This window comes from Enoplosus armatus, chromosome 13, assembly GCF_043641665.1.
Source record: "Enoplosus armatus isolate fEnoArm2 chromosome 13, fEnoArm2.hap1, whole genome shotgun sequence".
Taxonomy (NCBI): domain Eukaryota; kingdom Metazoa; phylum Chordata; class Actinopteri; order Centrarchiformes; family Enoplosidae; genus Enoplosus; species Enoplosus armatus.
In genome coordinates, this window is record NC_092192.1 from 17,391,862 (window position 1) to 17,416,243 (window position 24,382).

At 41.6% G+C, this 24,382-nt stretch overlaps 1 protein-coding gene across 1 annotated transcript in view; it reads left to right on the forward strand.

Moving 5' to 3' along the window:
- Positions 1-24,382, forward strand: part of LOC139295493 (roundabout homolog 1-like) — an 81,530-nt gene that overhangs the window by 20,064 nt on the left and 37,084 nt on the right. Inside the window, exon 3 of the mRNA XM_070917688.1 lies at positions 4,077-4,403. Within this exon, the coding sequence (XP_070773789.1) occupies positions 4,077-4,403 (327 nt within the window). The remainder of the gene's footprint in view (positions 1-4,076; positions 4,404-24,382) is intronic.

A 24,382-nucleotide genomic window follows, 5' to 3' on the forward strand; every position in this document is an offset into this window, starting at 1 on the left:
CTGCACACTCTTAAGCTTCCCTCAAAATCTGCCTGCCATTATTAGCTATGTCTGGCCGCTGCTCTTCCAGAGTGGCATTGGCACTCGAGCACAGGTAATCCCACAATACCGAAGGTGGAGATTTACCTTTTCCACCACTGTGGCTCTGGTAGGCTTGGTGTCAGAGTCACTGAGCAAGCTGATTGTGTCACATGGCTGTCACAGCACCAAAGGGTGACAGCAATCTATGCTTATAAATGTCACCCACTGCTTTTTTAGTACTTTCTTATGTGGGAAAACCACAAAGAGACAATTGTGCACATTCTTGAAGATGTGAATTTGGAGGATTTAGAGTTTGAGTGTGAATCAGAGTTGACAACCGTAACACAAGTCTCCAAGTGTGTGTGTCCATGTGTGTCTGTCAGTCTGTCTGAAGTGTTATGCCTTTGGAAAGAGTAATTTTTCATACCGAGCTGACTGCCAGTGTGACCTCAGTGCAGCAAGCTAATTTGATTGTGATATTTGATATTTTCTCTGTATATTTCTTTGGTTGGGTTCCAAACAGTCATAGTAGCCTCCTTTCATGCACTCTTAATACATACAGTACTGTACTGTAAATGACACAGGGGTAGGTCGATCCAAGACCACCAACGTTGCAGTAAATTACACTCATATCTGTCACATTGTGTTATTATAATCTCAGAGCTCAGGATTTGTTGTTTTAAAGCCCCTACCTACCCTCTTTATCACCTCTTCTTTTCCTCCTACTTTCCTCCTATAATTTATCCCCTCATGCCTCCTGTTCTATCTTGCATATTCACCAAACCTACTTGAATAAAATACAAAATACCTGGCTTGTTATTCCCACACACTATGGCTTTCTACCCAGTGTTTTCTGCACATTTTCGTTGATTCTCTAGAGAGACGCACAGTTGTGGAGAAAACAGACTCTCTACCCACCTCTTCTCTCACTGACTGAGACAAAACTACAGAGACATGCTCCTTTCTCTTTTGTGTTTGTTGCTCTTCATTCCTCTTCTCTCCCAAGATCTTTACAAGACAACAGAACTGCCTCAGGGATGACTGACAGAAAAAAAAAAAAACATATTTGTGGGGGCACAGGTGCTACAAATGACCTTTGGTTTGTATGTATGTACTCCATTGTGCATCTGTGAACATGTTTTTGCATACTGATTGTATGCTGGCTGCTGGCCCTATGTAGATAAAGCCTGGTCTTCTGGGGGCCCACTTGTGGCCGGCTGATATTGCCTGTCTGTAATGCCAGGGAGTTTAGGGAGCTGCATGGACCCTTAGGCATCAGCCCAACACAATTAAAAAAGGTAGGCAGCATGTGTGCCTGAAGGCCACACCAGCCACTGTGTTTATATTGTTCTGTTATAGGTTTAAATGTTTAGACAGTGTGTAAAATTAAATGAAGTAATTATGATTTGTGCTCACCGCTACATGGGTGGTTTTGCCTCTCTTTTCTTTTTTTTTGTTTGGATAGCTAAATGTTGATTATTCACCTCATTTTCGAGATGATTCAGAACTCTTTCAGCATCAAACGTGACTCCTTCATTCAGGCAACATTCTTTTCTGTTGCAATTCTGGGGGGCACATTAATTAGTTTTACTGCAGGTGAGGACCTGGCTTTGTGCTGCTACCTTCCCAGGTTCTGCTGTTTTAAAATATGTTCGCCCTATTTATTTGCTCACAAACAAATTGTCCGAAAATGTTGAGCGGTCGGTCAGTCCACCACATCGGTCCACCCACGGTGCCCAGAGGATGAATCCTAATAGCTTTGGTGATCCCCTTACTTTTTATTTAGTGCGTCATCATGTCAGCGACTTTAGTTCAAATACCTGCAAAACTAATGACATTCCCATCAGCCTCAGCTGCACTCTGTGTTTTGTGCTAATTACCAAATGTTTAGATGCCTAAATTAAGATGGCAACCTTGGTAAACATTACCTGCTAATCGTCAGCATGTTAACATTGCCATTGTAAGCATATTAGCATGCTGTCTTTAGCATTTAAAAAAAAGTGGAGAGCCACATTAGCAGCTTTTTTTAAAAATCAAATTCAATTCACCTCCATTATATTTAGGAGGAAGGAATCTCAATTCCCAAACTATCTGCATGGGTATGACTAGGGGTAAGTGAGAAAATGTGTTTTCTTCTCATTTGTGTCAACTCCCCAAAAAGGCTGGCTGATGTAGCGCACATTTCCCACATTGTTTGCCTTACATGATGACTCAGGTTTGGTCACTACCAATCTACCATTACAGACCTTCAAGCTACATTTGCACTGTGTCAGCACAAAGAAGCTGTACCTCTGTACCTCTTAAATGATATCTCATTTTCCTTTATACGCTTTTGGAAACGACAGTACATTTAGATTAATGCAAACACACAAAACATCGGCCACGCTACCCAGTGGATCAAATTCTCACCCATTTCACAATGTGTGAGGTGTTATCTATCCGGGTAAACACTTGTCTGTGTGGGATTTATTGGTTGCAGCGGGAGTGTAGGAGCTCATCACTCTCCAGTGCAGTGGTGATTATCTGCTTTACAGGGCCATTGGCACATTAAAGCGTGACCTGCTGAAGGCTGTGTAAGCTAGTGTTTGCAGCCGCATGAAAGAACAGAAAATTGTTCCCACAGCAATAAAACAGGTAAACAGAGGTTGCTTGAGTGACATTAATGCCACATTTCCTTTGTCTTCTCCGCCTCTCTTCCCTCTCTCTCTGTATGGTGTTGTTAGCAGTCTGGAGCACAATTGCTTGTGCTTTTTGGTTTGGATTAAAGGTGATTTTAAATCTGATCTAGATTCAAAACAAAATGCCTGTAGCTGTTTTATAGAATCCACACCAGATTCTCCAGCATTCACACAATACTGGAGGGAAAAGGAAGAGAGAATGAGCGAGGCTCTGTGTGTGTGGACAGGGTTGGAGGTGGGCTGGCTTGACTGTGTTGGGGGGATTGGAAAGAGATTGAGGGAATGTAAGATGTACAGAGGCATTGGAGTTGTGAACCTGGATCTCATTAGGGAGGTTTGCTTTGTCCTCTGCCTCACAGGGACTCATTGTTGCACAGTTTCTTTGAGAAGACCAGCAGGATTGACATCTCAACAGTGTATCACGGATTAGAGGTGATTTTGTGGTTGTTAGTGTATAGAGTTTGGTTGGAGGTATTGATTTGTATTTCTATGGCCGGTTTAACGATTTCAGAGGCTGTGGTAAAATTGGCTCCAAATGGCGACCACAGAGCATAAATAAATGTATACTGCAGTATGGTGGAGAGTCATGGCTCATGTGGAGGATGGGTATCCTTTATCTTTTGCTCAGAATATCAAAATGGGCATCTACGGAAAATACAACAGTGACACTGCTACATGTAGACGTATAATTAGATTTTCCACCATATTTATTTCTACGGTCACTCATGAGGTGTGCTGAGAAAACAGTCATGATAAATTTGGGAACTTATTGTTAGCCTCAGTAGCAGACATTTCACACACGATTAAAACTACTGAATATTTAAATCAGTGAAATTAGCACAGACAACGTCATAGTATTGTGTATTGTGTCGGTGGAGCCACAGATAACAATAATCCCATTATAATTCCGCCTTGAAGCCTTTCTCAAAAACGGTATGTAAATATTTCTTTGCAAATACATGTTTTAAGGCTAGACATGTTTTGAAAGATATTACTTCCTGAGGATTTCCCGTCAGCATTGTTTTTTAATTTACAATGCCTCATGGGGTTCCAACTGTTGAAACAAAAGCACAACATTTTATGAGCGACATGCGATTGTGTGTTAATTATATTGTCAAACTGCATTATTGTTAATACAAGGCACTTGCACAGCAATAATAATGTGCCGTGTCGAATTCCTTTAGAGCGACTGCTGTTTGGATTAGTAATACTCTTTATTACATGGAAGGATTATTTGATGCATTTTCCTGTGGCTCTTTGTGGTGTGTGTTGGTATTCCATTGATCCAGTAAGTCTCATATACCTAACATGGCAGTAAAGTGTGTGCCTGGAACTAATTCTGTTCTTTGTCACCTTTGCACCCTTGTTTCCCTCAAGGGTCTCGTCTTCGCCAGGAAGACTTCCCTCCCCGCATTGTGGAGCACCCCTCTGACCTCATTGTGTCCAAAGGGGAACCAGCCACTCTCAACTGTAAGGCAGAGGGCCGGCCGACCCCCACGGTAGAATGGTACAAAGATGGGGAGCGCGTCGAGACGGACCGCGACAACCCCCGCTCCCACCGCATGATGCTGCCCAGCGGGTCCCTCTTCTTCTTACGCATCATCCACGGACGACGGAGCAAGCCCGACGATGGCAGCTACGTGTGTGTGGCCCGAAACTATCTGGGCCAAGCAATCAGTCACAATGCATCCCTGGAAGTAGCCAGTAAGTCCTGTTCGTGTTTACATGTTTACATGTGCTGAGAGCTTTGATAGTCCTGTTAAAAATGATGCAACACACATGCACCCGCCTAACATTTAAATGGCCACAGTCAGAAGTCTTCCAGATACTAAAAACTTTGACCCATGTAAAACCAAGAAACTATCTCTAATACCCAGGCCTAATCAGCAGATATCCAGATAATAATTGTCCGAGCTCTTTTAAACATCGTAATTGATTTCCCAATCCCTTAATGGGTGAGATGATAGCAGGGGTTTTAATATCTATCTTCAAAGAAAGTAAGCAGCTCTTTTGAAAGTGCTTGGAAAACATTGTCTCACTGAGTGTCGTCACACTTTCAACTCAAGCAATGGCCATGATCGAATTATACATGAAACATAATGTGTAAATCTACAAACTTTGCTACTTTCGTTCCAATATGGGTCATTTTTATGGTTGAGGGACAGGTGGAAGTTCACTATGTGACCCACCTGTCAGACTTGCAGCAGCTGTGCGTCTGCTTTAGTCCCCCGGTTTAAACAAGTGCTGAGTGTGTTCCTAACAGGTGACAGTGTCAACTCGCTGAATCGTAGAGTTGCAAGTGTCAAGTGTGTGGTGTTGCCAGTTCAACAGCCTTTCACTGCGGCATGTCCCAGGCAGGAATCTGTCAGATTGCATGCGGAACCAAACGTCTGTGTGTGTGTGTGTGTGTGTGTGTGTGTATATACATGTATATACGTTAGCTAGAGTGATGGAATGAAGCTTGTGGAGAAGCAGACAGAGGGCAGAGGGCAGAGGGCAAAAGGTCAGGGCTTACGACCATGGGTGAGTGCAAATGGTCTGTGAATCCCTACGGAGCACAGGTTCTGCAAGTCCAAAAGCACAGGAATCTGGCAAACAACAAGAGTAAAGAATGCGCTGAAAGAAGGAAGTGTTGGTGACAAGGGTTAACAACCGCAGCCATGCCCTCACACACTGCATAGCTCCCCATCCTTTACTGCCGATCCCCTACTCTGCTCAGCTGCGTCAGCTTGCAGGGCTCTACCCAGGCTTGGTCTCCAGGGCAGATATTCCGCAAAGGTTTTAGAATAATAATACCTCTCCAGTATCCATTTCACCTTTTGAATTATAATGAAAGAGATGGTCAAACGGTATCACGGTAATGCTATATCAGCACTCCAACCCTGAGAAGCTCAGCCCTCTAGGGGGAGAGTTTATTACTCGGAGTTCACTAAATTTACTGTCAGGTTTTAAGGTCGAGGGGGTACACAGAGAGAACTTGTTGAAGCTGCCTGGATGAGTTATGTCTCCCTGCTTCATCCCTCAGAGGTCGCAGAGATTCATGGGTCACCCTGGGGCTGGATAGTAAAACAGAACCCCTTTGGCAAATGCTGCTGAGTTAGGGAGTTTATAAGAGGACTGAGAAGCTGGGGAGCGTTAAAAGGAGGATTGACCTCACTCTGTCAATAGACCAACATAGCAGATCATTTGTCTAGTCTTGTTAATGTGATAGTTGTTCATTTTGTGAAGTGTTTTAGGGTTGCTTTGACTAAAGGGAACTGTGTTCACAAGGGTTTCACAGTAAGCTACGATTTTTTTTATTTGTTTTTGCTCTGGCAAGCAGTCTGTGCGCACACACAAAGTATCATCAAGTATTACCAGCTTTCACTTATTATCTTTGTCATTCAAAAATCACTCAGCCAATAATACTGTGTGGGAACACTCGAATGGCTGGCAATCATTTTCCAGTATAAAGAGTTTGAAGTGAGTCTAAACAGCCACATAATTCTGGTAACACCATATGCTATATACAGTATATGCCACAATAGGTGCACCATAAGCACATTATTAATATTATATTATAACTGCATCATAAAATGCAACCATAGATCCAATATGCAAGCAACTTATCACCATGGGAGATGGGGCGTCACGTCCCCCAATATATGAAAAATGGAAATTTCCCCCCCCCCAATATTTGTAATGACCAAATGCCTCCAAAAGCCAAAAGAAAGCACTCGATATTCAGTGTTAACCCTACTTCAAAATACATTGAATGCTCACTGAATACCTCCTGCTTCATGTTGGTTTACATGTCAACCAGCAACAGTGAACACAACAGCTGTGAAAGCAGCTAGCGAGGGTGTGACAAAGTTTTTTGATGACATTAGCATTTAACCAAAAGGCCAGCCTGACATGGCAGTAGATTTTTTGTCTTGATATGGCTGTTAATTTGAATATGTCCCGTTTTGAGTATTATCATATTTATAAAAACCTGTGGATAATGTGAAAAGCTAGATAATGTCATCAAGCTAGAAACAAGGCTCCTACTGTAGTTTCAGAAGTCAAAAGTTAGCTATTAGTGATACAAGATTTTCCCAGAATTTTGTAGATCATCACAGCATACATGGAACAAATGCAACAACAATTATGCAATTATCCAAAATTGTATTAATTACTGCATTATGTCTTTTACATATAACAACAATAGATACACACTGTGATGCTGAAGTAAAGTATGAAATATATTGTGCTTACTAAAAGAAAATCCTTATTCATTGTTTGCATAGTAGATAATACTTCAGTACACTGGAGATATGATGGCATTAGTTTATTATTATTTAAAGAATATATCCTCTGCACTTGTCCCTAAAAATGAACACTGAAAAGTCATAGTGGATTTCAATGATTGGCTGCCTTGAATATCTTGCCATTTTATGTAATATGATAAGTTCATAAACTCGGTTACCCGGAAAGGGAAGACACTGCAGCACAATGACATTGACAGTCATTTGATCTCTTATCGACAGTAGGAGTAAGTAAAGTAAATTTGAAAGCTACAGTGGAAAATTAATTACTTATAAAAGCCTCAACTCGATTCCAAATGAATTGACTGTATTCTAACATTTTCTAATGCCACTGTGATTTAAAGTGAAGTAAGGGAGAAGTGGGGAGACGGCTGACAAAAGACAGGCTGACAGATGTAAAGTGATGGGAGCAGCAGAGGAGTGACGGAGACAGACGGGAACAGAGGAGAGAGAGGAAGAAGTGTCTGTCCTTCAAGGCACAGAAGTGAAACTTGTTTGCAGAAAATTGAGGTGACGTGGTAGAGACAGTGACAGATGTAGTGTGCACTGGTGCCTGAAGCGTGACCACAGGGTTGAAATACTGTGAAAGCACACACACACACACACACACACACAGACTAGTGGAGCCCTTTCTGAAAGCGAAAGAGATGAAATGTGGAAAAAAGGGGAAAAAAAGACATATAACTTAGTTCCTATCCAATAAATGTCACAGAAGACACTCAGCATATTTTTTTCTGCCTGCAGGGACCCTAGAGGACCCTGGGAAATGAACATATGTCCTATTGACCTCAGCCACTTGATTCAATCATGAAGCGCTTTATTGAGGTGAAGGCAAAGTCACAGCCTGTGTACTCTAAAGGTTATTGGATAGTAGTCCTGTTTTTGGGTTCAGTAAGGGAGAGGAATAGATGATATTCTTAAACTAATTGGACACTGCCATTTGCTAGAGGAAAGTGAGGCTTGTGTCAGGGCTGAAGGTTACGCCACAGCACTGCAGTGATGAAATAATGAGGCGCAAGGAAAGACAACTATAAAGCCACATCACTTCTCACGCATGTGAGCGCATGAAGAGAAACCCCGGAGCGTCCCCTCTGATTCTTCCATTCATATATTCAGATAGTTTAGCTTTTATTTACATGTCACACAAATACATTTGGCCCATCACACATGGGATTACAACACACAGCTGCCAAAGCCAAAAGAAAAGACATCAATCACAGCATTATATACTGTTTTTATGTATGTATTAGGGATGTCAACAAATACATTATTCGCATATGAATAGATTACGTGCTCATAACGGATGTGAACAGAATCCAAATATTTATAGTAACATTTGTCCCCTCCCCCCAGCAGATGTTGCAAAGCTGTTATTCTTTGTGTGACTTGACAGTACACAGGAAACTGGGGAGCTGCAGTTTATTTTCATCTGGGCCTCCTCATGGAGGTTGTGCACCTCCTTTTTGTTAAATTGACCACATGGCCCATTTTTTGTCAATTGCTTTTCCATTTTTCATCATAGATATTTCATCCTGACCTGCTCCCATTATCTACACCACCTCCAGTTTTCCAGTATATATATACATATATATATATATATCAACATTATTTCAGGTAACATACATAAAGGATGTTGATGTAGAAAACAGAAGAAGAAACAGAGTAATGACAATTGCTACAAGCCAGATTTGTATTCCTTGAAAAGGCTTTTTTTTCTTTATCTCAGGTTTTCTCCAAGTAACTCAATGTTTGTGCGTCCTCCATGTTTAAAAATCAGTTTATGTTATCTGGCTAAAGAAAATATTGTGGAGTTTCTAGTTAGAATGGCAATAGACAACAACAAATAGTAAATGTGGACAAATCCACTTTAATACCACATGCTTGTTTCATCATAAATTACGTGAAACATACCTTCCTATACTGTATTCATATTTCATCATCCTACATGTATGCAGTTTTATTTTCATATCTTGAAAAGCAAAAGCCAGTGGGAGACATGTGATGGCTTGTGGTAATTACATGAATGCATTAACATGATGGACATGTTCATGGTAACACCATACTCTCTGAAGTGGATCATGGGATACACGCAGCTCAGTCAGACTGCGAGATTGACAGTTTAAGGTGGGACCCCTGGTCTGTCCCCCTGTCCGCTCCTCTTTGATTGTAATCTTATGCTGGAAACGAGCGGCTGCAGGAAACGTACGAAGCAGCAAAGAGAGAGGCGGATTCTCAGAGGTCAGGTTCCCCCTCTGCCTGCCCCTATCCATTAACTAATGGCTCCTCACTTCAAATGGCTGTCACTGTCGCTGTCAACATCCCGTTGTAGTCACTCTGGATAAACGCAATAAGAGATCCTAAGTGGCAGTAGAGCGGTATGTCTCAGGAAAGTTGTCATTTTCTCTCCATATGGATGAGGAGTGATGTTGTTTGATAGACACACACTGACACATTGTAACTGCTCGTCATCCACCGCCCAAAAGTCAGATATCAGTGTTTACTTCCAATTGCCTGTGACAGCCTGTGAATGCTGTGCTAGCCCCTTGTTCCTCATCCTGTTTTCCGCTCCCTTGTTCTCTCCCAGTTGGCCTATGGTTAGATCAGTCAGTGAATAAGTATCACACTCTGGGGACAGCTGGTTTGTGTTTACAGTCTGGAGACTGGGGCGAGTGCACTGCGAGTATTGTCTAAACAATTTTAGTCGCTATATTCCCCCTAGGCTCAGCGTTTCCAAGAGCCAGATTTGTGCCAGAGTGTCAGGACGTAAGGAAAGAGTTTGTTTGGCTTGCAGCGGTGCGGTGAAGGGAGAAGAGAGGGGAAGTGCTCAAGCGCTTCTGAAAAAGACCATATGGCTCCTGGATGTGTGGCAATATTATCAGAATGGAAAACTGTTCCTTTTGAGTGCGTCTGTGTGTACATTGTGTCAGGACTGTGCCGTATACATGTGTGTCAACTCAACAGTTGCTACTTTGACAGGAAAGAAAGGACTGCCCTTCCCATCCCTACGTTCTTTACTAGATTACTGAATTATACCATTAATTGTAACTATTTTTTTTACACTTTATCTGACTTTCATTTTACAATAGAGACGTAGCCTCAAGGAAATAAAAGAAACGTCTAGCTTAATGTGTGATAATAAGCTGGCAGCCATTGTGAATTACACTGTTGCACTGTTCAAAGTTCCCCTACATTACAGATATGTGTGTTTGTGTGTGTGTGTGTGTGTGTGTGTGTGTGTGTGTCTGCATGTTTTTTTCCCACTTTTCTCTCTTTGTGCTTATCTTTGGGGAATAAGTTGCTGACGAGGGGAGTCGAGGGAGAAAAAAAGCCTGGGAGAGTCAAATCAACAAATCTGTCTGTTGAAGATAGACTTTTGTGTACATTATGGCCCTGTGTGACATTAAGCATATGCTTTGGGTATCTCTCCATTTCTTCTGCAAAATCACAAAATCACATTGGATATCATTTTGTTGTGGGTAATGTATTCAGCTCTGGTTGTTGCTGGGGAGACACTGTTTGGCTCGGCCCATTCCCCCCGACACTAAATCTTTTCCCCCCTTTTCCCGCTCTGAACACGGTTGCATTTCCCTGCAGCCTCGGAGCAATAACGCAGCCAGATTTCATCCATTTCCGATAACAGTCCATGCTTGCTGTGTCAGGTTACTCTGATGTCATATGCATTTTATTCACTCGTCTGCTGATTGGTAACATGGCAAGAGAAACTTCCCGGAGGGCCAAATAACCAGCACTTACGTGCTTAGCTGCAGAAGTGTTTGTAACAACGGAAATTAATTAGCAGTGAAAACCCATCATCAAGTCACAACTTGCTACAAAAACCTGTACTGACATAAAGTATGATATCTCTAGTGTGCCCTGTATTTTACCTGTGAATTTGTCAGTGTGGAAGAATTAAGGGCTTACAGCGTGGTTGAGTGATCCTGCTGCCACCGAGAGAAGAGGGATGGTTGTGCATTGGCTGAGGTATTAGCCTTATCCATCCTCTATCTGTCACCACACAACGCCACAGTCAACAGCACCCACCAGCCACATCTGTGCTCAGGGTTAATGCTATCTTCCCCAGGGGTCAAAGGTTGCGTCGCTTTTTCATTTCAACCTGAGGTCAGTTTTCATTTTCCAAAGCTCTCCGCCTGCTCTCTCTGAAAATCTACTTTGTGTGGTGTCATACCACCAGGTAAAAGTTACCTTTAATACTATTTAAAAAAAAAAAAAAAATCCATACAGCCATAATGACAGTCCCTCCAGGGTGTGAAGATGAAAAATGAACACTCTCCCAGATGTGCACTGTGTAATTGTGGTTTGATGATTGTTTGTTAGTGCTTATGATTAAAATGCCAACATTTTAGACTATCATTAAACTAATCAAAATTCTTATATAATCTAGAGGCGGGCACTTTGCTTTGTCACTGCCGACCATAATCAAACATTCTGAATGAATACCAGACAGCCAAATTGCATGGAAATTCAACTCGGTGTTCACTTTTAAAAGGTCTTGAAGCAATACAGACATGTCTTTTTTGTCGGCATTCACTCCTTGCTTATGAAAGTGAAATCATTACATTTGCTTGCTTTTCACTTATACGGCAGTGCTTTTACTGTTGTATCCGCCACACAGGTTGTGTCACGATCAGGACACTAATCAGCTGTCAGGAGTGCACAACTGGAGACAGATGAAGATAAAGTTAGCTTTCACCAGTTCAGGCCATTGTTACAAGGCTGAATTTCTTAACTGTGTTAAATAGGCTACTACTTTTGCTATAGCATACATATCTGCTTGGTAAATTCCCTGTCCTGTGTTTGAGGAAAAAATCAGAAATCAAAATGGAGAAATTGATATGTTATATTTTTTTGGTGTCGAGGGAGAACTTGTGTCCATACAGCCAATCAAATTGCTTCGTTTCAAACCATATTTGCGCAAAGATGGCACGCAGCATTCTCATCATAGGCAGACGGTCGCAATGACAGCTACACAACCACAGACTTTGAACAGCAACCCAAAAGTCACCGTCTTATCTAACTTAGAAACATGAACACACGTCTTAGCTTGTTGTGCGAGCAACCTAACAAAGATTCATCCGGGGAAAGTGTACCGCTAACGCCAGTTTACATGCTAGTTAGCTAATAAACTGGTCAGCTGCAGCAGATTGAACGGCATGTAAACGTACCTGCAAATGTCACTTGTGTTCGTTTATATGTTGGTGTGGTCGTAACTCTTCACTACCACCGCTAACAACACACTGTCTGCCCATGGCTTGAAAGCTACACAGCTCAAGTTGACTTTTTCTCTCGTTCCCCTGCCGCAGCTCTGCCCACCAGCTTCTGTCAATCAAATAAGAGTATTTCTGATATTTCTTCAAAGACTTTTTTTTTTTTTAATTTATTTTAATAATAAAAGGAAATTACATTATAATTATATATATATATATATATATGACTGTAAAAAGGGATGACTGAAAACTAATCTGGTGCAGGCTGCCACGACCTACATAATGATCAGAACAAAAGTATCATCTGCATAGTAATGCATAGTAAAAAATGCTGTTACGAATAATGAAATGGTGAGAGCCTAATATTGATTAAACATTACATTCTGAGCTTGAGCATTGAAGCACGCTGTATATCAATACAGTACTTCAAAGAAATGAAACCACAGAGAAGCAGTGACAGACACTTGGAATCAGAGATGTGAGCAGTCGCTAATGCAGCAGCAGAGAAATACACTGTTTATGCAGTATTGTTCCTACTGCTTACCCACCACAACCGAAGATTCTGGTATCTTCTCTAATAGGCTGCAGATGTGGTGATTTGTAACATGCAGCAAAATAGGGGACAAAGAGTGAGAGAGAGTGGTTCCTCAACAGAAAGCTGAATAATGAGATGAACAGTTCCAAAGCGCTACAACCATTCCTGTGCCTGCCTGGCTGTCAGTTCTGCATCCCCTATTTTCTGCCATTTTCCTCCTCCTTCCTCCTCCTCCTCCTCCTCCTCCTTCTGGAGCATCGCTTCATCTCTCTCCTGTGGGAATACTTTGGAATGTGCAGACAGGTTTGTGATGGAGCTGCTGTGGTTGAAGCTGCTCACTGAAAGCTTTGATGACCAATGATGAGTTCCCCATTATTGTCACATACACTATATACAAATTGTATGTATTTGTGTGTCTATCCGTGTAAGGTGCACAGTATGCAGAGGCAGACAGTAAAACAAGGGTGTGTCTGTGTGTTTTCATGTTGATGCTGCTCTTTTTTTGTATTCTTAATGTTATTTTAATTAGCTTTATTATTTATTACCTGAAAAATAATTACATAGTGCCAAACTTTGTGTCTGCACTTGACTTGTAGCACCACACTGCCACTTTAAGAGGTTCTGCTTTTTCTACCTTTTATCTTTTGAATAACAAGAGCCTTTTGTGATGTTGACATTGCAGAATTAAAATAGGCAATTTCAATATTTTTCCAATTAATTGTGTTGCTATGCGCGGATGTTGTAATAATTAATATTCACAATCTCTGTGTTTGCTTAGCTGGCAGCCTCCTTCCACACCCAGAATCTAAATTCCTTTTTTTCTGCGTCATCAAGTCCAATTTTCAAGGTCTCAGTTTTATTATGCCAGACAGAGACAGTGAGATGAATGAGAGCCTTCTTCAATCCACCATGGCCTAGCAATCTAGTACGAGTATCTACAAGCACCATTACAGTAGATGTTTGAAGGTAGACTCTCCATGCCATTCATTCTCTCAAATATATGAAAGTATATTATCTTCAGATGCCATAGAATATGAAAAGATGGAATATTTCATTATGCAAAACTCCCTCTGCCAATAAAAACCCTTCTCTCTGTTTGCCCAACCTCGCTCAATTTATGTTTTTCTCTGTGGAAAACTCCCTTTACTGTTTCTCCCAGACTTCCCAAGGCTATTGCAGAGATATAACAAAGCAGCACAAATACAGACAGCATGAGATGAGGCACTGGCAGCTGAAGGAGAGGATAAAGCTGAGAGGTAAAGAAAAACCAAGAGACACTGAAGAGGGACAGGAGATAATTAAAAGGATCTTCAGAGCGATATAGCCCTTAGCGCTGGGACTTATAATTCATTTACACACATATAAATTCTCCTCCACGCACATATATTAAAACCAGATAGTGCACCTATACCCAAAGATGTGTTGTTTTTAGATTTTTCATGCTACATTCAGGTTATAAATTTGTGTCTCCTCCCCTCCCATGTCTTCATTACGAGTTATGCAAAGCACGTCAGGATTCAATTCATTTTCATAACAGCAATCTACTGGCAATTTATCTCTATCAAGCATGAAAAATATGCTATTATGCTGCTGAAATTATTTTTTTGGTTTAATATAATATGTTTCAAGGAGAGCAATGCATTGATATGTTTTGAGGTTTTAATCTCACATTGAAATATGTGCATGATATTGATGAAACAGTTGGTGTTGCCATGTTTCACTTTCACACACGACAATAACAAATAATAATAAGTTTACAGCTCATCTATCAGACTAATGTGATTATAATATGTATTCACGGTAAAGAATAGCAGGGGACTTAGCTGATATTATGTATACTGTGCATTGTAATTGATCAGCGTATTTCTAGTCACTTCTTTTAGGACAATGAATGTCATGCATGACTTTTAGCACTGCCGCCCTGCACTGAAGTGGTCCTGAGGGTGCTCTGCTTGTTTCTGGGGCTTGTAATCATGGCAGGTCTGTCCCACGTCTCTGATGTTTGACAACCTGTCAGCTAGTGGTCTGCCAACAGAATAATATGTGTGTCAGTGAAAGAATGGAAGATGAGACTAATACCACCTGGTATGGTCCTACTCATGTCATACTGCGGGCTGGAGCGGTAAAAAGATGGGTAATGCCTTTTCTTTGAATGGGATTTTTGTTTACCAAATATCAAAAATCATATTCTCTGAATCAAAATAGTATGTTTACAGTTAGTGGCAATATGTAATCAAATTGCACATAAAACCAATAATTGCAAAACATTAAAATACACTAAAAATACAGCATTTCTATTGCTTTCTATTGGTTACCCATGTTAGCTAATCTTGTGTATTATTGCCAGTAATTATTGTATTACTTATGCCAGTAAGTAATGTGCAGCAATCAAAACCACGATGAAGTGTCGTTCGTATTGATAAATGCACAAGGAGACTGAAACGAAATACAACAAGACTGGAGAAGGACATTTTTCGAGGGAAGTCATGTATTTATAATAATATTTATATAACATTTTCTGTGCAAAACTGGTAAGAGGAACGGCAGCTTTATTTGCTCTACGCTTGATGGCATCTCCATTTCTTAGAGCCACATTATGTATAGTAGCAGGTGAATGACAGGTGTGATCGCCTGCCCTAATGCACAAATTGCCTCAGTTGCAGAGTGCCATTGTGGTTTGCTTTTAAGCATGAAAGTATATTTAGATATTCCAGTAAGACAATTCATACCCAGAAAAGAAGAGAAAACAACGCTTTTAAGCAATTCTTGTCTCCTTTGTGGCCTATTAATTAATTGTAGTATTACCTCAACGTCATTGCGTCTAGCACGTCCTTCCAGCCTTATAGTTGATTGTTGAATTAAAAATGTGCCTACTCGGTTGATGATGTGAGGGAAGATAGTCCCATCTAGATCAAGTGATTTAATCATCTCTTAGTGTGGATGGAGAAATGTTTGGCTGGTGTTGGATATTTTTGATGTTGAGATGTTCATTCTGTCAGACCTCATCATGCGTCGGTGCGTTTTGGGTCTGAATGTGTTTTCATCGGAACTATAGTTTATTGAGTGAAAGCAAACTGGACCTTCCTCCTGGCACGTTTTGCATCTTCTCATGAAAGATTCACAGACATACATACATTTTCCAGGCTGCATTCCAATATGTCATCCCAGTGGCCTCCAAGCAGAGCTGGCTAATTATAGGCTCACTGAATTCATTTGGAGTGAAGTGAACTAGGATTCGTAGCTGGACTGATAATTGGATTGATCGGGAACTGGGATTCCTGCAAACCTCTCTGCTCTAATGTGGTACTATGGTGCTTGAAAATGGTGCAATAACCTCATCAATTTTAAAGTTTTGCACGTTTTTCAGTGTGTGTTTGTGTCAGTTATGTCACTGCTTGTTTGTCAAAGCTGTAAATGAATAGTTTCTACAGGCTAAATCAGGATTTTTTTGGTACAAAGCCTTCTCGTGGCTTTCTACCTGATATGTGTATGTCGTATATGCCATGAGAAATGTCTTGCTAAAGGTCTTGCACCAAGATGTCGACAGGCAATAAAACACGACACATCCACCCACACCAGACAGCATCTTTTTCGTCCACTCTGTATTTTGAGTGCGAGAAGCCTCTCCAGATGAGTGGTTGTTTAATTGACAGCTGCTTCACTAACTGGTTCCCCTCACTGACAGATGAGGAAGTTTTTACACTAATAGCCACCGGACACCTGCGCGTCTTGTCAGTTTTTCCTTGAGGTTTGTTGACAGCATGTGCAGAGACAGCGAGTGTGATGTAGGAGTGCTGTCAGTCTGATGTCTTATACTCTCGCCGTCACCAAGTCTCTCTCACTCACTCAAAGTGCCATTTATAAATAGAGTATGCCGAAGCCATGTGTTGTTGTTGTTGGCATGCATTTCTTTTAGCATGTGTACCTCTAAAAAAACAAGCAGAAAACATATCAGGGACAGAGACTGAGACATCCTATCTGATTTAATTAGAGGTTTTCCGTACATTCTGTTCATGCATTTATTTTCGAAGCACATTTTATGGTTGGTTTTTGGTTTTTGTTTATCTCAAATGCACAGTTTGAACCCTAACCCTAACCCTGCACGGGTTATCATTTTAATATGCTGATAAATAAACTATGAATTCTGAAGAATTCATATGAAATATATTGTACCCAGACAAAAGAAATGTAAATGTTTTGGGTCAGGGCGCTCATATTCCCTCTTCTCTTCTTAGTGTATTTTCTTTCTGGGTTTTGCTTGTTTGAGTAGAACTTGGCCTTGGGTCTACCTCTCTCCACCCTCTCTATCTGCTGCTGCTCTGTTGGCATTGATTATCTCAGACCTGTGTGTGTGTGTGTGTACATGTACGTGTGTGTATCTGTTTCACCGTCTCTAGCTCCGCTGCATGCTGAGAAGGCAGATATCTCTAGAGGTACTGTAATAGAGCGGATACTGTTGCCTGCCGCACATTGCCATGGGGGATGGAGGGAGCGCTGGAAAGTGGGGAGGGATTGCGAGGAAGAAACAGGGGAGAGGGCAAAGGATGAGAGTATCCCCCCTTTACTTGACGATATGAATGAAATCTTATCTGTTTGATTAGCCCTTTGACTCCACTCCTAGTTTAAGCTAATTGAATTGAGTTTTTTCAGGAGGTATCATGCGGAATGTACTTGTGCTGGATCAGGTCACTCGTAGGTTTGCAACCATTCTTTTATCAGTTTTAACCAGAGTTTATCTTTAAAACAATATAGATAGTTCCTAATTTATCCTGGTATCTAGCAATGCAGATGGTTTTGGTTTTATACACCCATGTTTTAAGATGTCTCTCTCCACTCCAATACAAAGGAGGTGAATGCAGTTTAGTTTGCCTTTGATTTTTGAGTTATCAGTATTTAAAAATGTTTTGTGTATTTTGTAGCTTAATCTTTAACATCACAGTTTCAAAAGGTGACAGCAAAGCCAGGTTCAATAGCAACATCTATTTCCAGAAACAATGCTCTTAATGATTCCAATAGGGACTATTATTTTATTAGACAGTAGTTCCACTGAAAACTGTTCAAGGTGACGTTGGTTATCCAGGCTAATGGGACCACTTGTTCTGGAGAGACGTGTTGCTTTGTGTCCTTGACCACAAATAAAATTTTGTTTTGGGGTAGCAGCAGAAACCTTAGAGTCGGACATCTCAGAACCTGGGCAAATAAAACCAAAACTATCTGCATGTCTAAAAACCAGTATCATTAAGTCTTTGGAATTTGAGGGAATTTGCCATGTAATGAAAAGAAAAATCAAAAACAGGCGAGGGTGTTTTTTAAAGTCAGAGATATTTTCTTTTTGCACCACTTTGTCTACAGTGTAATCCTTCTATATGTATTGGGAATAGACACATAGCCGTAATAGATATTAATGCTTCCTCCCTGAGTATGTTTGTGTAGTGAGGAGCAACAGCACAGCTAGACGACTCCGGTACCAAATTGCTTCTGGGAGGGAGAAGTGAAGGAAGCTTCACACTCCCATGAACACACAGCGGGGAATGTGCTGTACATTGTTTACAGTATACACAGTCTGCCATGTTTAATAGCCCTCCCTGTCACTCCCATTTGGTTTCTGAACAGCACGACAAGCTCACAAACACTGGGACTTTAAAAGCTCATGCATGTTAGTCAGTACGCTTCTATGGACGCTATTAAACATGGGCTACCTTCAGCAGAGACACCTACTGGGTCTAATCAACGGTTTCAGTCCCAGTAAATCCTACTCGCCTTGTAAATTACTGTAAGACTGCCACAAATGTATGTTGACCTCCGGATTTTCATTCAAACCCCCAAGCAGTTGTATATTTATATCTAGCCGTGTGGAAAAAAAACAGCGCGTCCAACAACAAACCAATTAATTTGGACACATGCTGCCATATGAGACAGTGAAATTAAGAAACTGGAAGTCAACCATGGCTAGACAGAAAACCTTGGTATAATGTGGAGCACAGAGGTTTGTTGTGTGGGAGGTGGAGATGCTAACATTACAGACTGAAGCGGAAATGGTAATTAACACTGACCTCGACTCGACCCTGATTCCCTCCTCTACATGTTTTTTCTCCATGGAGCCTATCGAGACACAAAAGAAACTCTCTCTCCAAAGACTTTGAAGGACAACATTTCATTTGAGTCGGCAATGCCAGAAAATGTCTTCCCATAAAAGGTTATCCCTATCCCTAACTGCCCTCTTTCTCATTTCTTCCTATTTGGATCCAGACAGTGCTGAGTCTACTAAGAGGAAGACAGCTGGAGGGATTACAGTGAGCTAATTATAAGATATCTATCCATAATTGCAGCGGATTATGCTATTATTCATACATAGCTTAGCTGCACAAAATGTCTTAACCACCATCACATTACGTAGCATATATCGCTATGTATTATTCACTATTTATACAGCTGAAGCTAAATACCACATTTCAGTTAAAATAGCCTTGGTATGGGTAAAGAATAGCCAAACCCCATTACCCTATTACAGCTCTTTTCTCAGTCTGTAACGCATCATTGATGACTCCATTAGGCCTGTGTGTTGAGGGTATTGTTGGACAGAAATGAGGAAATGGCACAGTCCATTCAGGTAGCAGATCAATCACTGAAACTAATTCCAGGAGGGGTGCATGATTTGACTTCTGGGCTGGCCTTAAGGTGACAAACAGACGCTTTAGTGGAGGAAATCATTTGAGTCTCATTGATCTGGTGAAGAAGTTATGTCTTTTTCTCCACCTACTCACTCCTTTTTACATGATAAGAGACGTGAATATGTGGTTATAAGGAAACTAGTTTAAAGCATCATATCGGAGATTTGCTTTTTCGACTTTATTAATACGCACATTATGTTTCAGTAGATGAATCAAGCGCGCAAGATAAGTGTTAGGCTACAGTCACCTTTGAATTCAGTCCAATTCATTTTATTTGCACTTTGCACAGAAACCAGATGTTTCTGATATTAATAAAAGTAGTTAGCAGCATGCTAGTTTGGCTGTGAGGTAATCATGTTTAGCATATTAAATGAAACATCTGTCATGTGAGAGCTCATGTACTCTGTATTCCTGTAGCTAGTGTGTCTCGCTAATTTACACTGTACAATGTAGTGTCCTAGTATAGTATGATGTAAAGGGGGGTATGGGTATTGGTTAAACATTTGTTGGTCAAAATGTAACAATCTCTGACCTGTGAATCTGCAGGAGGTGTGACATCACCAGACAGCAGACATTTGTCATTTGTGTGGGATTCAGTGGAAGTGAATATTCACAGAGCATTTATCTTCCATCCATCTGCATCTCTCTGTTGCCAGGATGACAGTATGTTGTTTATCAAGCTCGCTGGTTTTTAAAATAATCTATTTAGCAATATGTTCACTGTGCCCCCTCCTACCTCCTGCCCATCAGAGCAGCTGTCTCTGTACACATGGTGCAGCAAGCCAACCTTAACGTTTTCTTTGCACTGCTGCTAAAACCAATTAAATTTACGGCAAAGAAATCACCTGATTACAAAGCTGCGGAGTCCCCCCCCCCCCGTCTCTTTCCCTCTGGTGTGTGTATTCATGTGTGCATCTGTGTATGCGTGCCACCAAGGGCAATGTTAAGAGCTGATCAGGTGGGAATGTGACATACTTTCTGGTTGTCTCTCTGCTAATCCATATGGGCGCAGCACTAATTAAATCCAGCGGCTCAACCATTCACACCACTGGCTGCTTGGCACGGAGCAAAAAAATCTGTTGGTGTTCTGTCAGGTAATATGACAAAACCAGCGGGGAGAGTTTATGTGGGTGTGTGTTAATGTCAGTGAGGGAGGGTGGGGGGGTGTGATTGAGGCTGTAAAATGAGTTTGTGTGTGTGTGTGCAAGAGCGAGAGGGAGTCGGCTGGCCCGCAGAGAAAGAAATATTAATTCTGGTGTTGTGTTTGTAGATGGGACAGTCAGATTGACTGTTGATGATGTAGATGTCTTTGCAAGAGGCAAGCTTTTGTCAGCGGGGTTAATAGCAGAGGGGGAATCGTGTCATGTGAGGCGTCCTCACTGAGCCAACCCTGCTGGAGTCAGACTGACAGGCTGCTTGTCTCCCCCGAAGTGGGTGCCTCTCTCAGCAGTTTCCAGGCCTTATCAAATCTAAAGAGTATAAATGTGTGCCTTCCCTCGCCCCTGACCCCATCACTCCCCATTGGCTTTCTACCAGCCCCTTCCATCTCCACAGCAGAAACTTATTATGGTGTTATAAGTGAGGTGGCTTTAGCCCCGGATTTATTCCCTGAGTGCATCCATTCCATTTTGCTTTCCAGAACAGTTTAGTAGGACATGTTGTTTTACATTATTTGTGTGTGCAGATGTGCACGAATGAGGTCACTTGTCTCCAGTGGTTTTATAATTGTCCGCTTGATGTGTGTTTCCCAGTAATTTCACAGCCAACTTTACGGATTGTGTGACGGTATGCTTGATTAGTCTGTGCTGCTTGGGAGGGCTAATGCGTTGGTTTAATGGTGTTGTGTTAACAGGATAAAGATTTATGGGGGGGCAGACCAGCATGTGTTCCGTGGTCCACACAACAGATAGATAAATAAATGGAAATTGGGTCCATTTGTCACTGTCCGGGCTTGCCTGGGATGCTGTGTACCTGTGGAGTGCGGAGCCCAGCAGAGATGTGACAGTCTGTTCCTGTTGGTGCCTTATCGGGTCGTCTGTCACACACGTCCCCCGGAGCCTGTTCCAGCCCCCTGCACGCAATACTACAGGCTAACTCCTCCACCAAAGGAGGGAGCAAGGCAAAGAGCTATACCTCCGTGTGATTTCCTGCTGTTTGTGCTCACACCTTTTGAAAAAACAACAACTTATCACTGGTATTGAGGAGCTACGTGAAGCTTGGAAACCACCTTCTGAAAGAGAAGAACAGTGAAATCACGTTCTTTTAAACAGAGAATCAAGGCCCACATTTTGCATTGATGTGGAAATTATAATTATCAGTCTTTAGTCAGTGGACAGTACTGAACAGTATGTTTTTTTCTTTTTAATCAACCTCAATTCAGTTAAAGCACGTTGTTGGTAAAATAAAAACTTAACTGTGTAATGGTTTTCATTCACAAGATGCACAGTAGCCTCTGAAAGGATTCCATTTGTCAGTTAATTGAAAATTATACACTAAAATGCATTATCAAAAAATAAAGGGTGACAAGCCAGTCATCTAATAGCATCCTTTGTTTTTGAAAATGCAGTAGCCCTTTGTGTGTCAGAATGACTCAAATTATTGCGTCACATTAGGGACACAAATACACAGAAAGTGACACTGACATTGTTACAACGTGCAACACCAGAGGCATCCTGAGTGCAGCGTGTGCTTAGGTTTAGGCAACAACACTTTGCTTAATGTTAGGAAATGATTGTGGCTTCAGATAAATGTTGATAAAGTAAATATGACCTGTCATGTGCTTTGAGTCAATTGTTGACTTTTTCAGTATTTCACCGAGACCACGATCTTTCCCGAACCTTAACCAAGTGCTTTGAACGTAACCATTAAGTTTAATCATGCTTTAGTCACTACATTGTATTGCAAAAGGGGATATTTTTGGATGTTGTCAGTGAACATTTAGCAAATACATTCAGCACCAACATTTTGCAACTTACCATGTCACGTTAATTAACAACATTTCCTCAATATGTTGGTGAAAAATATAATCCAGGCGGCATTATGTTTCTAACAAAACATTTGCTGTTGCAAATTAGTAGTATGGAAACGTCATTTCTAGGAGACAGGATCGTTTATTAAGCACATTGCCCCATAATTTCCTCAGGGAGACACGCTGTGGCACAAAATGGGGAAAAATCTCCTCATGCACACTAAGTGCTGAGTTTACCAGAAGCAACAGCACTTTCTTTGGAACGCAGAAGAACTGGCTAATGATCATGTTTAGTGATAGCTTCCATGGCTACACGGACTAAGGAAACTCAAACTTCAGCAGTATAAAACCCAATGAAATGTAAAAACACTGCAGCACTGAGCCCTTATCATCAGAAATGAGTTCATCAAATAAAGAAATAAACAAAAGTAGAATCTCACGGGTGATCACTTTAAATTACAGAATCCGCTCCTATTTCTGTCCTTTTGCTGTAATGTTCAGCCAGCAGTTTTTCTATTCATTTTTCTCTCTCATTTTTTTTCATACGTCGAAGAGAGAGAGACGTTGAGGCAGAGACAGACATGAAGCCACAGTGCAGTTGTGTGGTTTACTCTGGTATTCTGCTGACATGGGATCCATTAGGAGGGTTTGGGGGGTTGGGGTGGAGAATGCACAACAGGACTGGGAGAGAAAAAGAGGGAAGCGTGGGCCTAAAAATCAGTGAGGGAAAAAATCCAGCATAGCTGAAAGACTTTAGAGCAGGTTTTTGAAGCAGGGGAGAAGAAAAAGAAGACGGGGAGGAGCAAAGCCTTGAGAGATGGTGAGATAGCTTAGAGGAAACAAAGGAGATGAGAGTAAGCAGAGATTGGAGTGGGAAGACAGGAAAGCACAAGGGAGAATGAAAAGTGATGAGGGTGTACAGTACTGTACATGCAGGAAAAGAGAGATGAGAGGAGGCTTGGTGGGGGGCTGATTCCGCTTACTTTGTACTGGTGGAGAAGCTGCATGGTGGAACCTATACAAAAATGTAGAACTGTTGGTTTAGAGTCGCTAAAAAATGATTCATGTGTGCACTTGCCTCAACCAAAATTGTCAATGACGCACGCTGTTGACCTCATCTTGGCCCGCTAATTCGCTGTTATTCAGGCAGGTGAGTCACCTAATGTTGCAGAGGACTAAGTCAGGATAGGTGCATGTATTTCAGCACAGCTTATTCGTGGAATACCTCATACTAATGATAAGGCAGGGTGTCTGTACACGCACTTAGTGATCTTTCCTGTGGTGCCCAAATGATACCCTCCGTCCCTGTCATCTCTGGAGCCTTGCACGCCAACCCATGGGAGTGTCATTGTCAAGGAGATGGGAAACACCTGGAGGCTGGCATCATCCAGCGGCACATCAGTCCGCCTTATTTACGTGGAATCAAACATTGACAGATGAATGTTTGTTGCCACAGGGCTGCAGCGGTGTTTGTGATAGGGATTTGCAGAACAACACCGAGGGGATGGAGGAAAGAGGGTGACAGGGCGCTGTATTAGCTTTATTTTGCAATGGGCCTTCATGCAATTACAGACGCTTCTCAGGGATGTACTTCTCTCACTTTTTCGAGGAACATTTTCACATGCAAATGTCCACTCTCCCCAATTGTGCCGTCTGACCGCAACATCAAACAGAATGAGCTATCAGTGGCAAGACTGGGCGATGCATCCAATATCAATTTCTTCGTATAATCACGTTTTTCTCTCTTCTTTTGCATATCATTTCGAGCCCCTCTACTTTTCCCTCCCCCAATACCTACCCGTGAACTCTCCTCGTCAGAAAGACAAATTACCCAGTGGGCTGCTCTTTTAGCTGTGCTTTCTGTACAATAATCAATTTGAAGACGAGAGAAAGAGAAGGCTAGAGAAACGTGAAATTATTCATCAGGGTCTTTCAGTACCGGGCTGTAGAGGTGTGGGGGATGGTAGGGGCTACCTCGTCCTCCGTGAGATAATTAGG